This window comes from Phoenix dactylifera, chromosome 7, assembly GCF_051530095.1.
Source record: "Phoenix dactylifera cultivar Ajwa chromosome 7, Ajwa_hap1_PhDact_Kaust_v1.1, whole genome shotgun sequence".
In the NCBI taxonomy this organism is placed as follows: Eukaryota; Viridiplantae; Streptophyta; class Magnoliopsida; order Arecales; family Arecaceae; genus Phoenix; species Phoenix dactylifera.
In genome coordinates, this window is record NC_143196.1 from 30379240 (window position 1) to 30395978 (window position 16739).

The window sequence follows — 16739 nt, forward strand, 5'->3', positions numbered from 1 at the left end:
TTCAACTCTCACAGGCCATCTCAAGTACATATTTGGCTCGCTGAACTATGCTGCTTTAAGCTTCCAATGCCATTTTTACTTCAACTCTCACAGGCCATCTCAAGTACATATCTGGCTCGCTGAACTATGCTGCTTTAAGCTTCCAATGCCTGTTCATCCACATCTTTTGTGTTGAGGTCATCATTTAGCTATTAGAATGAATACTCTAACAATCATCCGGGCAACAAAATTTATTCGCTCACCTTTAATTTGGCTTTTCAAGAAGATAATTATACTTTTTGTTCCTGAGAAAAAGGAGGGGAAAGCCTATAGACTTTATTAAGATAATGAATGGAAAATTGCATTACAAACACAAGAGATTATTTTCTACTTGTGAGTAGAAATCATAAATCAAAATTAAAACTTAATACAAAACCTTTTTTCAAAATCGATTGGTAGTAAGTTTGCCGAGATCGAGGCATGTGACCAACACTGTCCTAAGAGCGTGATTTGTCTCTTACATGTGGGTTTGCAGCGATCTCATTCCTAAGATACAACAACTCGATTTAGCCTGATCCTCTTCTAACGAGCATAATCATTGGAGAGGCTTGATTCAAATTAATGACCCGTTTAAATGCCTAGAAAAAAAAAGCAGAAAGTTGAAGAATAAAAGAACTCTATTTGTGGATTAGGTTCCTCATGACTTGTAGCCAGCTATTTTGTTTTGGGCTCAAGTCTCTTCTCAGATGAATTCCATTGATTAGCTTATCAGTGCTAGCTCTTCTTGGAGTAACAGAAAAACAGACCGACTCTAAAAAGGAATTGGAGATACTAGCGTCATCTTCAAGCACATAACAAAAGACGAAAGGATGAAGAGAAAGAAGAAGAGGTGGTAGTGTCATCTTCCAGCATTAATGTGAATACGGAGTGACGACAAACCAAAGTAATATTGCTGGAAAGAATATATGGGAGACTTTGGCAGATTCTATATTGTGTCCAATCAGACCTCTCTGTACAGTGACCCCTTACCACACTGTTGGCATTGAGATATGACATGGCATGGAATAATTACCAGGCATTCAAGCAAACAAGCAAAAGCACTGGCCCCTTAGTCTTCTCATTTTGTGAATTAAAGGTGGTTGAGGGGCATGAAACACATGGACCCAACAAGAGACGAGTTCCTGATGTTATTTTGGTTGCTTCAGTCTTGGAAGAATTTCATAATGACAACTAAAAACTTAGCAGCCTTCTCATTTAATGAAAGGTGGCTGAGGGGCATGAAACACATGGACCAAACAAGAGACAGAGTTCCTGATGCTATTTTGGTTGCTTCCGTTTTGGAAACTAGCAGCACTCGCAAGTCTTGGCTACATAATTCTCTTTAACATCTAGCCAAACTCACAAAACACGAGCAGGGCCCGCCAGTCCTCTTCCTGCTAAAGTTCCAACAATAGCTGTCCCTTTTCCCGTAGCCCGGTCCATCGACCACAGCCACACAGCCGAATCTCCTAGGCCTCGCTATATATATATATATATATATATATATATATATTTTGGCATGGTGATAGAGTTAATTCTTTGCTCCGCAATATTTGATTGATAGTAAATGAGGATATTACATTTCAGACTGTGAATATATATCATGAAGTTAACGAGATGGTGGATTAGGTGGTGGCATATGTAGCGAGCTACTCAGAAAGTATCCTTGTGAGTTGTGGAGGACGAGATGCTCAATGCATTTGGAACTTTTTGTTTGCCAATGTTACCAGGTATATTCTTATTCATAAGGTATGAAATGTCCGTTAAAAAAAAATAATAAATAAATAAATAAATGATAAAATGTTTGGCCTTCCGCGTGCATAAATATGGAAAAAGCAAACACGGGCAAGATGAAGTACGTGGAACTGGAACACCATCAAGTCAAGCTTAATGGAAGGGACGGCACTCCTGTCATCGCCTTCACCAGCTGGTACCTCCTCCGGCCCCTTCCCTCTTTCCCCTTTTTCGCTTCTTTAAATCCTTTTCCCTTATGGTTTTATCACTACCTCCTTTCCTCCCTGCATGGATTTCTCAAGCTCTCGGCTTCTTCGCGTCCCTGTGTTCTTTTGTGGAGACGTCGCCGAGGTTTTCTTGGCACCAAATTTGGGTGATATGGGTGCAGATAAGAGCCAACGTGGTGGCCCCGGTGCTGAAGATTGCTGAGGTCCTGTGCTTGATCATGTCGGTGATGCTGCTCGCGGAGAAGTTGTCGATGGGCGCCGCCAGCCTCTTCGCCAAAGTCTTCCGGCGGCGGGCGGAGCGGCGGTACAAGTGGGTGCCCATGGAGAAGGACTTGGAGGAAGGGAGCTCGGCCTATCCCATGGTGCTTGTACAAATTCCCATGTACAATGAGAGGCAGGTAAGCCAAATATTTCCGCTGCTTGCTTTCCATTTATCTGCTCATTCTGTGTGTTCTCCCAATGTCAGTGTGCGTGTCGCGAATTCTTGCGTTGTTTTGCAGGTGTACAAGCTCTCCATTGGAGCGGCGTGTGGAATGTCGTGGCCAGCCAATCGAATCGTAGTTCAGGTGCTCGATGATTCAACCGACCCCGAAATCAAGGTAATTGGTAATTTTCATTCACCTCAAGTAGTTAATGCCGGTTCTTTCTTTAAATGTTGGTTTTGGTACATGTAATGCCATCACACGATGTGAGGCTATTTCAATTCAAGTTTCCAAGGCTTACATGGAGATGTCATTTTCCTAAGTTCAGCCCACCAACTGGAGTTACCGGACTGAATAAACTGAAGGGCGTCTTTTAGTAAAAGATGTCCCTTTTTTAATTAAAAAAAGGGCGTCTTTTAGTAAAAGATGGCATCATGTGCATGATTCTCTTGTATCTGTGTCGCGTCTCCTGACCCAAGGATACATGCCGAGGGACGTGTCAACCCAACACAGGCGCATAGAGCTTGGCCGCACAATAAAGCAAGCTAACAACCTGTCAAACAACCAATCTAACAACAATCCAACACCACAGGTAGGATAAAGATTTCCTAAACTAATCAGATTTCCAAAAAGCTTGAATTGCCCACACACGTTAATCCCAAAATAACCACAAGTTCCAATAGCAATGCAGAATTACAAGTTATTCAGCACAACCACTTCTCAAAAATTTTATGGTTCTACAAAACCATAATGTCAAAGAGGGTTGCGAAAAATGAGTGCATCCGTAATGATAATGGAAAAAGAGTGCATCGGTAATAATATGAGTGCAACATCTTCCAAATATTGCCTGTTAGCTAGTGATAGACATGCTCATGTTTTTAAGAACAACTTTACTGATACTGTTGATGACACATAAGTTTGCAGATAAAGTGTGCGCGCCCATGCACAGTTGTGCGCTTGTAATCTTATAAGCTCATCATGATCAAGATAGGTGCTAATCGATAAAAATTATAATGTCATCTGTTCGAGATACATACCCTACTTCACTTTGTGGCTCCGTTAAAATCGATAAAACTTTATCCCCCCAACCCCCAACACCATCCCCCTTCTCTCTTTTCTATCTCTCTCTCGCACACTCGTTTTATAGTGTGGATTTTCCTATTTTGGAATCTTCAGGAGTTATGATATATAGCCGTCTAAAATTTTGTGATCTGTTTTTGAATAATAGGACTTGGTGCAGCAGGAATGCAAGAAATGGGCAAGCAAAGGGATTAACATTAAATATGAGATAAGGGACAATAGACATGGATATAAAGCAGGTGCTCTAAAGTTAGGTTTGAAGCACAGCTATGTACGTCACTGTGATTATGTCACCATTTTTGATGCAGATTTTCAACCTGAAGCTGATTTTTTGTTGCGAACAATTCCTTTTCTTGTCCATAATCCAGAAATAGCTCTAGTTCAAGCTCGATGGAAATTTGGTGAGAACATACTTATGGTCAACTTATTTTCTCATTTTTTATTGGCAATAAAGTTGTAAGCTTATACTAGTAAATTGCCTTGTATTACAAGAAAATTTGATGATTTATCAACTATTTTGTTCCATCTTAGTTGCACCAATGAATTAATACTTGTTACATTTCTTGTTTGACTAATAATATAATAAACATTGTTAATGTTAACAATGAAAGGTAATATATGTTTCTCATGATGCCTCTTCTAGGGTTACACAGAAACTGTTGCTAAAAATCTTTTCCAGTAAGAGTTCACATATTTCAGTTTGTGAGATTTCAATACAATGTCATCCTTTAGGGCAAGAGTTAGCTTATTCTTAGCAATTTGTGAGTCTTCCATTCATTTGTATATTTAATTTCTCTTAACACTGTCATTTCATATGTTTGTAAGGCCTATGTGATGCATGCAGAATATGTAGGATAATAGTTATATGACTGATGCATTCTTGTAAATTAAAGATCATCTATTTTGACTGTATTTCTTTTTTCTTTGGAGGAAGGAATAGGCACAAAGTGCCTCATCGGCATTCTCATTAAGATAATGAATATTCTCATTGAGGAATACAGAGAAGAAAGGAAAAAAACATAAAGTTGTAGCTTTCTAGTCTGAAATGCCATTCACATAAAGTTGTAAGGAGAATTCAAATTTTCATGTTGAAGCTCATATTCATCAGATAAGGTTTTCTGCTTAGAGTTACAGATGAATGAATTAAATATATTCGTCATTTTTTTTACATGGAACTAAAACTTTTTGTGGTTCTACCATTGCCATATTTTTCATGAGATGATTTTTCTGATTTTGTAGTGAATGCCAACGAATGTATGATGACAAGGATCCAAGAGATGTCAATGGATTACCATTTTAAAGTAGAACAAGAATCTGGTTCGATCATGTACTCCTTCTTTGGTTTCAATGGTAAGCAATCATCTGGAATTTCTAAAATTTCTGATTAAAAATGCACGAAAGTACTATTAGATGTAGCAATGAAGAGTTTGTGGCATGCATCTCACATGTATACTGGATTGACAATTTTCTTTATGTTTTCTTGTGATTATTGACTAAATTAGATCTGTGAATTCAATTGTGCGATGGAGAGAGAATAAATAACTAAAGTTTGAATTTATAAATGGAAAACTTAGTTTGGTCTTTTTGGACATCTAATGGCTACCATACTAGAAAAGTAGATTCCTTTAATGGAAACAGAGTATTACATGGTATATTCCAAGTCCAATTAAGTCACTAAGTTTTTGACATTATATAAAACAAATAAAAAATTAGTCTTGATAAACACATAAGAAACATATGTCAGTGCTTGCTGACTTAAAATTACCTCAGCAACAGCACATGAAGTAACACCTATACTAAAATTATTCATCACATATTTTATTCATCACATAATACTAACAGAAGATATGGAAACAAAGATTCTAATGTATATGGGACTATAATAGATATCAAGCAGTCTGAAATGTAAAAGAAACTCTTTAACAATTAGTTGATTAGATGAGCTTAGGTTAAATAGTTTTCATATGTTGACTGGTTCAAATGAAGAAGGTGGGTTTAGACATATTTTTTCTTCTATAATTTTTCTTTCCTCTTCTTTTGAGAATAACTGCTGGAGCAACACCAAATTGGGTTTACCTATGCCAAACACTTGGGAAACGCCAATGTTTGAACCTACAACCATCTCCTGGGCTATAGTCAATTTGCAGTGTTCCATTCATTATGTGGAAACTAAATAAGCAAATTCAAAATGGAGGATTTCATGGTTATAAACATTAATTATGCTCTCATCTTTTTTTTTTTGGATAAAAGGAACTGCTGGTGTTTGGAGAATCTCAGCTCTTGAAGAAGCTGGAGGATGGAAAGATCGAACAACAGTGAAGGATATGGATTTAGCAGTTCGAGTAACTCTTTGTGGTTGGAAATTCGTTTTTGTAGGAAACATCAAGGTATTGATTTCATTATTATGTATAATTGGATGCATGATAATTTATCAGATATATTACTTTTGGATGGATTTTGATGTTAAGCCATAAAATCTATAGGTAAAAGTCGTCATATTTAGAGGCCAATAGCTGGTAGCTCGGTTGGCACCCATTTGTCTACCTGAGAGGTCTCAGGTTCAAACCTAATGGTGACAAATAACCACCATATTTAGCCCCAAAAAAATCATTTCATGTTTCGAGGAAACATAAAATTTTCTATGGCATATTACTCTTTCTATAAAATTTCAACCACTTCCAGAATGTCCGTTTATTTCAGTTGTGTTCCCACTGATTTTTCTTTTTTAACACTAAACATGTATTATCCCTTGGCTGTATGACCACTAAGATGCTAAGACATATTTGTCAAATGGAATGGAATAATCAGCAGAACAGGCTGACCACAGTTAAGAGTGAAGCTTTGGCAGCCTCCACTTTTGGTCATTTATTCTATCACATTTTACACGAGTTTTGGGTATTACATTTGTTGTTTTAGTATTACATCTGTTGTTTTGGTATTACCATGATAACCTTAACGAGAATACAACTGCATCTTCTCAGCTGATTATATATCATTAAATTTTTTACTTGCGAAATTGTACCTGACCATTCTTGTGTAAAGTTTGCTATAGTTACATGGGCACCAACAACACTTATTTGAGCTTGTTGGCACCCTCTTCTTAGCACATGTTGGGAAGAGGTTCTCATTTCAATCTTGTATGATGACAATAGTTACATAGGCCTAATTGTTGTAATCTTGCTTGTATCAAGGTTGGTTTAGACTATGCCTTTAGGATGTATACTTCAGTTTGCTCAAAAAAAAAGAAGAAAGGATATATTTCAGGATGATAGTATGAGTCCAGTGACTGAAGATGTGCTCTAATGATGATGAATTTAATTAGGACAACATCTTTTAATTTCACATAAACCACATTTGTGAGGATAAAATAACTCAAGCATTACAAACCACTGTAAATTTGCACGAACATAAATAATTTGTTTGTTACTGATATAGATGTTCTTAAGAGATTCCTATGAAACTATAATTCTTCGTATGTATGATACTTGAGCACAAATGATGTTTGTCCTCCTTGTAATTTGAATGGGTTATTGCAGTTAAAGGCCAAGATGAGTGATTATCTGTGATGCATGAAACTAATGACTCAATATTCCCTCAAAAAAAAGTAAAAAAGAAAATAATGCTTTGATAATTTAAGTATTGTTGAATGGAATTTCCACTCTGTCATTTCAAATGCAATTAAAAAATTATTTCAGGTTAAAAGTGAATTGCCTAGTACATTCAAGGCATATCGTAATCAGCAATATCGATGGGCTTGTGGTCCATCTAATTTATTTAGAAAGATGGCGGAAGAGATACGAAGGACAGTGGTTAGTATCTTTAATTTTTAACTCTGTATGAATTCTCACAGTGTTCTAGCCCTAAAATGGTTTCCTCATTTTTCCATTTTCTTTTAAATGTTTCAGAAAATATCACTATGGAGGAAAATACATTTGATGTATAGCTTTTTTGTTGTTCGAAGGATTATAGCCCATATTGTTACCTTTACATTTTATTGTGTGGTCATACCGGCATCAGTCCTTGTTCCTGAGGTCAAAATTTCAAAGTGGGGAGTGGTTTACATCCCGACAACAATTACTCTTCTGAACTCAGTTGGAACTCCAAGGTGTGTCACTACATCAATTACCTTTAAATAGCTTTTAACAAAATGTTGAAGAACTCTAAAGGAAATTGTCTACTAGTGAATATTTTGCTTTCTTCTTTACAATTTTATCTCTTTGTTTGCAGCTCGTTCCATCTATTGGTCTTCTGGGTCCTCTTTGAGAATGTTATGTCTATGCATCGAACGAAAGCAGTTTTGAGTGGTCTATTGGGTGTAGGGAAAGTAAATGAATGGGTTGTGACCGACAAGCTAGGAAGTGCTGTAAAAGCAAATGAAGGCGAAGAATCTGGCAAAAAATCTGGACCTACAACATCCAAAAGGTAGTTTGGGCACCTACCTTATTCGCATTGACATTTGGAATTATTTATAGAAAAACATTTATTTAATTATCTTCATGTGGTTCTAGTCAGTTCTCTACTTTGTTGAGCAGATATATATGTGAGTAAATGGTTTTAACCAATGTCAGTGATTTTAACCAATGTCTCAACAAATTCTGTGTATTTCCTATGCTCATTTTGAAAAAGATTCAATTTAAATATTTCAGGTTTATATAAATGTATTAGCTTATTAAAATTTCTACGTGAGGTTAAATTTTTGGCTCTTTGTATGATTGAAGATGAGTTATATCTAGCAATTGCTTTTCCTCAGGATTCTTCTTCCAGAGCTTGGAATGGCAGTATCCCTTCTAATATGTGCATGCTACGACTTCGCCTATGGGAAGAACTACTACTACTTTTACATCTATCCCCAAGCTATGACATTCTTCATTGTGGCTATTGGTTATGTTGGGACCTCTGTGCCCAGCTAAAAGACAATTAATATAATGCTTATTGCAATATTTATCCCAACTATCTTCTTAAAAAACACATCTGTCCTAAGCACTATCATTTTTCTTATCTTTTCAGCAACCAAATTTTAGTGCATTTTTCCTTGGGGAAAAGAACAACTTTTTTTTTTGTTTGTTTTTGGTGAAGGAGGAGGGAAAATAAGAACTTCTGGTACTACTATTTGAACCTTTGCTGAATCTTAACCGTGAAGAAAACAGTGTCTTTGCACATCTTAATTGACAAGGAGGCAAGATTATTGTGTTCATTTAGTTGTACTAATCATGCTTTAAAACTTAAATAATGCATATTGATGCCATACTGACTTGAGATGATTAGTTATTTATTTGATTTGATGGGGACAAAATACTTGCTAAGACTAGTGAAACCTATGAACTTCTTTTTTGCTTGTCTGCATGCACCTATCTGATGGTTGCAAATGCGAACACTTTACACTTCTCTGCATTGCCAAGCGAAATAAATAAATAAATAAGGATGCCTTCATTGTGAGTATAATAGATTCTGCAATTGTCGAACAGCAAAGGCCAGTAAAGATCGAAACCGTACATTTTACACTCTGGCTCTTGAGCTGCTTTGAGCACTCATAATGCCCATGACTGAAAAATAAAAGCTATATACGGTTGAGTATGAGCAGGTCATACCAAATTCAAGTATGGACCAATTTGAACTGATTATTTGTACCAATGAAATTAGACCCGACCTGACTTGGTCTCACCTCAGAAAGCATTTTGGTTTGAAATTTGGAGACTTTCAGGTTCTGGTCTGGGATGTTAAAAGGGTAATTGAGCATATTCTGGTTAGGCCTGACTGCACAATTAAGTTAATACAATCTTAGCAGTGGTTTAAAAGTAAAGTTCCCTATCACTATTCATTAAACGTACCACTACATCTCTTTTGACAAGTGTACTATCAAAAATTATTGTTAATATCATTAGAGGATGATTTCTAATCCAATTACACTGAGTGATTGCTCTAAAGGTCTGTCACCTTAAATCAATGACGACTGGGAACATACGGCTGCTAGTGAGGCCCAGTTATGCTGAGAAAATGATCACGTCAATGGAGACAGGAGTAGCAACTAATTGACACTAGTGAGCAAATCGATGGTCTTGCTTTCCAACAGGCTCGAAAGAGATCCAAGGCAAAAAAAGGTGCAATAAGAAATTGCCAACCGTTCATAATATATACGAGAGCATGTGCCATGTTGTGAATGACATGAGGCCCCAACATCAACTACAGACAGACTAAACAGTCTTCCCATGATCCGAGAACTTGTCCATTAGTACCTATGTTCAGATCTCTCTAATGAGACTGGCTTCGGATTCTTTCAAAAGATCTTTGTTCTCTTAGTTATATACGTAGAAAGTAATGCCAAAATTTCACTCTAAACCATATCTAACTAAACATAAGAACAATGATACAGTACCCTGTTCAAATTGGTCCTACAGGCACAATTAGTTGATCGTGACAAGCATGACCTTCGTCATGAGTATGCGCATCCATGCAAAGTGCGGCCTCTGTTGATAGGCCAAACTTATGACTAAAGCATAAATTCCTTAATGATATATTAAGGAAGAAAATGACTAAAGCATCACCAATCTGGAAAAATATCACTAAACTTTTGGATCTTCTCTGGCTTAGCATCTACTTCTATCTCGAAGAAGGCTCTGAAATCTTATTCTGGAAGGAACTCTCTCTTGAAAGTCTCTTCCCACATCTATCTGAGGTTGCTGTAAACAAGAACCATGTCAAATGATACTCCTGTCAAATGATTTTGATGACTCTTATCCTGTTTTTGCATTAGAGTTTAGTCGACGATGTTAAAAAATAACCGTTTTGAGGATCATTTGACCTATTACTCTATTAGGTTAATACCTTTGAAAAAATCTAGTATTCAATTTATTTTGAAAAGAATTATATTTATATTTTTTAACATATTTCAATCTTCAAAAGGATAACAAATAATTTTATATTTAAAACAGCTATTTGTTAACGCAGCCAGGAGAGGTATCAATGCAATAACAGGATATTGGAGATGTATATATGTGAATAGTAATTTTTGGAGAACAAATATGTAATAATCCATTTTTGCTAGGATATATGTAATTTTTTTTATAAGATAATAGTAAAGGGTAGTGAAACCCCTACCATTTTATTAACTATGTGCAGTTGGCTAACAGCCTAATAAACAATAGAGGATTTACTAACTTCTCAAAAGTTAGTAACCGGCATCTTTGTCACAAATTATACATAGATCTTACTTCATATTCCCAGGGCTTAAAACCTAGATGCAAAGTTGAAATAATTGCGACAATAATGAAGCGACGACAGCACCAGCTGGACCCGGAACGTGGTCTTGAGCCTGCGTAGATGCAACACATGCTCAAAAGGCCCATCAACTCGATATAAAAGGCCCAAAACACCAGTAAGGAACTCGTTCCATAGTGCGGTCCCTCTCTCCAGCATCATCAGGTGCAGTGGTGTCAAGAGAAGAAGGCCAAGGTGATGGAAGGTACACAACGGAGTCCTCTCCACACCTTCGACTACATTTTGACGTGCCGGCTTAAGTATTTCTCAATACTAATCTGACATCTGTTCTGTTGAAATGTAGCCAATAACTTTCATCCTCTCGTGCTTTCGATTGCTCGGGTCTGTGAGATAATCTTCTCATCGCCTGTCGCCAACATCTTGAACAAAATTGGCGTGATATGGAGGCACGTCAGGGCTATGGTGATCATCCCAGTGATGAAGGCTGCTGTTGTTGTGTGCCTGGTCATGTCGGTCATGGTGCTCGCCGAGAAAGTCTCAATGGGCCTTATAAGCCTCTATGCGAAGCTGTTCCGCCGGAGACCCGAGAGGATATACAAGTGTGACCCCATAGCTGAAGATGAAGAGCTTGGCACCTTAGCCTATCCCATGGTCCTTGTCCAAATCCCCATGTACAACGAGAAAGAGGTAGCTAAGCTCACCATCTCTCTCTCTCTCTCTCTCTCTCTCTCTCTCTCTAATAGTGGTAGAGCTATATGGGGTGATGGCAGGTGTATCAGCTGTCGATAGGAGCCGCGTGCAATCTATCGTGGCCCAAAGATCGCATTATAATACAAATACTGGATGACTCAACTGATCCAATCATCAAGGTATGATCTAATTTGCAGCAATGGAAAATTGAGGAATTCATGAATGCATGGCTTATGTCCCCATGGAAACTGATAGCCAGCTAATCCCTCTTTAATTTGAATCCTGCAGAAGTGTTCTTTATCCATTATAATTTATGAACTAATCATATTATCATTTGAGTTTCAGGATTCGGTGAAAAAGGAATGTGAGAAATGGTTCGGAATGGGGAAGAACATAAAATATGAGACAAGGGATAATAGGAAGGGATACAAAGCCGGTGCTCTAAAAGAAGGAATGAAGCACAGTTATGTGCAGACATGCGAATATATTGCCATGTTTGATGCTGACTTTCAGCCTGCATCTGATTTTCTCATGAGAACAATCCCTTTTCTTGCGCATAATCCTAGCATTGCTCTTGTCCAAGCTCGTTGGAATTTCGGTAAGGACCGTTGCGATTTTATATAATATATCATGACCTAGTTTCCACTTTCATTTAGGTGGCATCATTAATACTCTACAGAAAGTTCTCTCTTCCATTTGTCATTGTAATTGTAGCCAAACATTACCTTTCTAACGTCTTATTGAGACATCAATATTAATTTTCAGCCATTAATATATGTGGCCTTAACCCTATTGAAGACAATATATAACATATGCTAACTCCCTTTGGGGAAGATATAGTCATTTTTTTTATTATGTCTAGAATCAACATATATATCCTCTCACAAAAAAATTAAAGTTCATGTTTTAAGTACATTTTCAGAAATTTTGGTTGTAGAGTAGTTGAAAAAATTATTTCTGATCGGGTTTGTAGGGAACGCAAATGAGTGCTTGATGACAAAAATGCAAGAGATGTCAATGGATTACCACTTCAAGGTGGAGCAGGAATCAGGTTCTACATCATGTTCATTCTTCGGCTATAATGGTACATATATATTTCCCTTCAAACAATTTTATATTAAAGAGCATGTTAATTATATTGTAGATTTTTTATTAAGCAATTATATCCCTCAGGCTATATGAGGACTCACTTGTTGCATGACAGGAAAAGGGAAGGGAGACAAAGATGAAAAACCTTTTTAATGTCTACATACATAATCAGTATATGCTTAAATAATGACTTCGAAATTTTCATGATAATTTGTTAGTTGCAAACTTGTTTAAAAGCAAACAGAATCGGTTAACATTTGGTAAGTATATAGATATATAGATTCTTAATTAATGAGGAAGAATTTTTTATTTAATGCCTGAATAATACTTCAAGTAAGCCCCTACATAGTTTGAATATTAACTCAGATGATAATTGAGGGACAAGATGCATCAATAATACCCACACATTCTCCAAATCTATTCACTTACAGGGACGGCTGGAGTATGGAGAATCCAAGCTATAAGTGAAGCTGGAGGTTGGAAGGATCGAACTACCGTAGAAGATATGGACTTAGCAGTAAGAGCAGGTCTTGGAGGCTGGAAAATGATCTACATTGGCAGCGTCAAGGTACTACTTTCATACATGCAAAAGAACCTTTGTTCTCGAATCTAGTAGAAATCATGCAGACTATATAATATAGTCACCATCATAATAGAGGATCACTTCAATAACATTCTAATGATTAATCCTAATAATTGTAACCAGCACTTGATGCAAAGATGCTAACCGTATCTACCGACCGCAACGTATCAAACCCTTTTTTTCCTATGCTACTTGTTCATTTTTTTTAATTAAATTAAAATAAATTTATCGTGTTCTTACCTTTTCTTTCTTTTTCTAACCATGATAAACGTCTAATAATTGATTACAAGTAGATGATCTCATCATATTTACTTTTGAAGCAAAAAAGAATACATTATATTTTATGTAAATTTTTCAACTTCATACGATTTTGCATTTTTCTCTCTTGTTTTTTTACATTATTATTTGGTTTCCTTTTGGACATATAACTGATACCTCTCATGTGCCCAATTATAACTTGCTAGGTCAAAAGTGAACTACCAAGTACCTTCAAAGCCTACCGCTTCCAGCAGCACCGCTGGTCATGTGGGCCTGCGAATCTCTGCCGTAAAATGCTATGTGATATCATGAAAGCCAAGGTAAGATTCCTTTTACTCTTGTAAATCCTAGAGCTAGAACATTGATGAAATCATACACATATATGCTTATGGCTAACAAACACTGTAGTAGCATAACATCAGCCAATTGTAATAGCCCAAAACTTTATCAAAAAGGGCTAGCCGCTAGCTAGAAAGAGTTATTTGGATTTATTGGCTCTATATAACTATCCAAGATCTACTGAATGCATGCTTGATAAGCCTTGATATCCTCACCAAGTTAAAAATCTAATTCTATTCAAATATAATTATAACTGTGCATTTTCTGTGGTCAACTCAAATAAGCCGGTGCTACAATGTTTCATAGTTTATATAGGCCATGGGCTGAGTCAATTCCAATACTATTCATAACAATGCAGGGCCTCACCTTAAAAGACTAACTAGAAAATGTTATTCGGATTCTTCGGTCTTGTATAAGTATTGAAAATCTACTCAACACAGTTGATTTGGAATAAAATATGTACTCACACGAATGCTCACATCAAATTTACAACATCATATGTTGCTCAAGTGCTGGCATGATTGCACGAGTTCCAGAACACAACTTATTTTATTTCTTGTCCTGGTACTCTCAAGGTGATGCATCGCCTCCCTTTATTTCAAAAAAAAAAAAGAAGGAAAAACAACTTGTCCTCATACTTTGCTAGGGCATGTTCAAATTTTGTTTGTTATACAAGGTGACAGCAATTTACCTAAAAAATTTTGTTTGGGCTTCATTAGTAGAATGTCCCAACTTGTTAGGGGGTTGTGTCATACCAATTAAGATTGTGCCATTCTTCAATATATTTAAAAAATATCTAGGCTGTCATGTATCTCACCTTGTCAGGTTGCGAATTTTTGAACGGAGTCTAATCTAATTGGTGCTTCATTTCCTCCTCTGATGCAGAAAGTATCGATATGGAAGAAACTCTATGTGATCTACAGCTTTTTCTTAACACGAAGGATCCTATCACACTTCGTCACCTTCTTCTTCTACTGTGTGCTGATCCCGCTGTCAGTTTTCTTCCCTGAAGTTGAAATTCCCAAATGGGGGATGGTCTATGTTCCATCAACAATTACCATCCTCAATGCAGTTGGAACTCCAAGGTTTGAACCATAGAACTCTTTTTTTCTTCTACAGCCTAGATGTTCTTGCATATATCAACAAAGGAGAGAAGCCATGATCATATCTCTTAGCAGTCACAGTGTATGCTAAAAATAGTTCTGTTTTTCGCCACAAAGAAGAGGAAATTTCCCTAACATGTTAGATCTATACTACCTGCACCATTGGATTTACATGTCTGGTATATTAACATCAGAAATACTCATGCTTAAATGTTCAAGAAACTTTGCAAATTTCAGTGTTTATTTGAACATGGGCACTTTTCTTTAATACAACAAATCGATTTACACTAATTTTTTTTCCTGATATTGCAGTTCTTTTCACCTAATTATTTTCTGGATCTTATTTGAGAATGTCATGTCCTTGCATCGATGCAAAGCCGTCATCATCGGTTTATTAGAGGCAGGGAGAGCTAATGAATGGGTTGTTACTGAGAAATTAGGAGATATGTTGAAGACAAAACCAAACATTAAAGTTGCCAGGAAATTTCGATTCAAGTTCTGGGAGAGGTAAAGCTACTGACATCATTCATCAACAATAGGCATGAATTTGAATTGATCGAACTTGAAGTACTCAAAAATGGATGGCTAATGCTGATCAAACATTATGGTCTTTGTTCACCAGGTTACATTTCCTGGAGCTCGGGCTTGCGGTATATCTCATGATATGTGCATGCTATGACTACTACTTCCGAGACGATTACTACTTTGTTTTCCTCCTTCCACAGGCCATAGCATTTTTTATCATGGGTGTCGGTTATATCGGCACCATCATCCCTAGTGACAACTAGATGACAGTCTTAGCTCCTGCGACAGTCACAGTGCTCTTTTTCCATGTCCATGCAATTCATTTGTGCCTTCGGACATCCATTGCGTTTATTACACCGCTTTCAATAAAAGGAATGGCCAAACTTTGTGCTGAAGAGAATCATCAACTTATGTATGTGATGAAATATTTTCTGAAAACTGGGACCAAAAAAACCATAGAGAAAAAGGATGATACCTTGGATAGGCTGCCTGATGAAATAGGGAAACAAAATATTTTGATTTTCCTTGGTTTTTCGTTATTGTGAGGGGAGAAGAGAATTTGAAGCATTTTAGCTTATGTTTCTTCACTACTGCAGAAGTGTTGAACAATCTTGATGGAATCTAAAATGCTTATATATTACTTGCTTTTTTTTCTTGATATAATAAAAACTAGCAAAAGAAGCAAATTTGCAAGGATATATTTGGTGCAATCTTATGAATTAGGGTGATGTAGTTCCAGTGATCTCTAAGAGAGAGATAAATCTTAAAATACCATATGCTGAATTAAGTTTAGTAGATTTAGTAGTTCATGCCATTACTTGCCTCCTGGGATAAGAATGGCATTTCTTTTGATATCATCTACTCATGAATTCTCATCCAAAAAAAAAAAAAAAAAATCTGCATCGACAACATTTGTACTATTTAATTCATGTTAATAAAGCTGGGGGAAGTTTCACTTCTTCCTCCATTTCCCTTAAAAAAAAAAAGGAAAGAGAAAATAGAAGGATGGGTGAAGAGTGACCCAGAGGACAATATTAAATGACCTTGGTCCGCTGTCCGTTGTTTCTTTCTATCAAAGGGATGCCGAAGACATGGGGGATTTTGGCTGAGATGAGCATGCAGTCCTTGTTGTTCATGAGGATTATCTGCCTATCAAAATAAATGAGACTGGCGTTGGATTCTCTCAAGAAATTCTTATTATTATTCCTCCCGTATATAGTCACCACTTTAATAATACAAGTTGGATTCTATCAAGGTATTTTCGCTCCTTCTTGATTTAATCTTTGTTATTATAACACAAACTGCTCATGGTTTGCAATTGTAAATATTCATCCTTGCTGCAATGAGCATCGTGTGGCCATGTATTTAGTCTCACATCAGCTATACATTAGATAAATTTTTGGTATTTATATGAAAAGCTAAATATTCAACTAGTTTTTTTGAATAAGAATATAAG

At 36.5% G+C, this 16739-nt stretch overlaps 2 protein-coding genes across 3 annotated transcripts; both read left to right on the forward strand.

The window, feature by feature from the left end:
• The first annotated feature begins 1629 nt into the window (after positions 1–1629).
• Positions 1630–8607, forward strand: LOC103703038 (putative glucomannan 4-beta-mannosyltransferase 9). 2 transcript variants are annotated; one of them, XM_088701606.2, is made up of 12 exons: positions 1630–1748; positions 1855–1948; positions 2055–2377; positions 2480–2578; positions 3630–3720; positions 3790–3882; positions 4721–4831; positions 5732–5868; positions 7177–7290; positions 7387–7586; positions 7709–7903; positions 8232–8431. In XM_088701606.2, the coding sequence occupies exons 2-12, from the start codon at positions 1909–1911 to the stop codon at positions 8389–8391; spliced, it is 1563 nt and encodes a 520-aa protein (XP_088557732.2). In that variant the 5' UTR covers positions 1630–1748; positions 1855–1908; the 3' UTR covers positions 8392–8431. The 2 variants fall into 2 exon arrangements, with proteins under 2 accessions (XP_088557732.2, XP_088557731.2); XM_088701605.2 differs by having other exon boundaries at positions 3630–3882; positions 8232–8607.
• Positions 8608–10864: 2257 nt separating this feature from the next.
• Positions 10865–15988, forward strand: LOC103705252 (glucomannan 4-beta-mannosyltransferase 1-like). The gene is made up of 10 exons (XM_088701607.2): positions 10865–10940; positions 11040–11383; positions 11467–11565; positions 11732–11984; positions 12360–12470; positions 12907–13043; positions 13523–13636; positions 14541–14740; positions 15071–15265; positions 15381–15988. Exons 1-10 carry the CDS (start codon positions 10934–10936, stop codon positions 15544–15546), a joined length of 1626 nt encoding a protein of 541 aa, XP_088557733.1. The 5' UTR covers positions 10865–10933; the 3' UTR covers positions 15547–15988.
• The last annotated feature ends 751 nt before the right edge of the window (positions 15989–16739 follow it).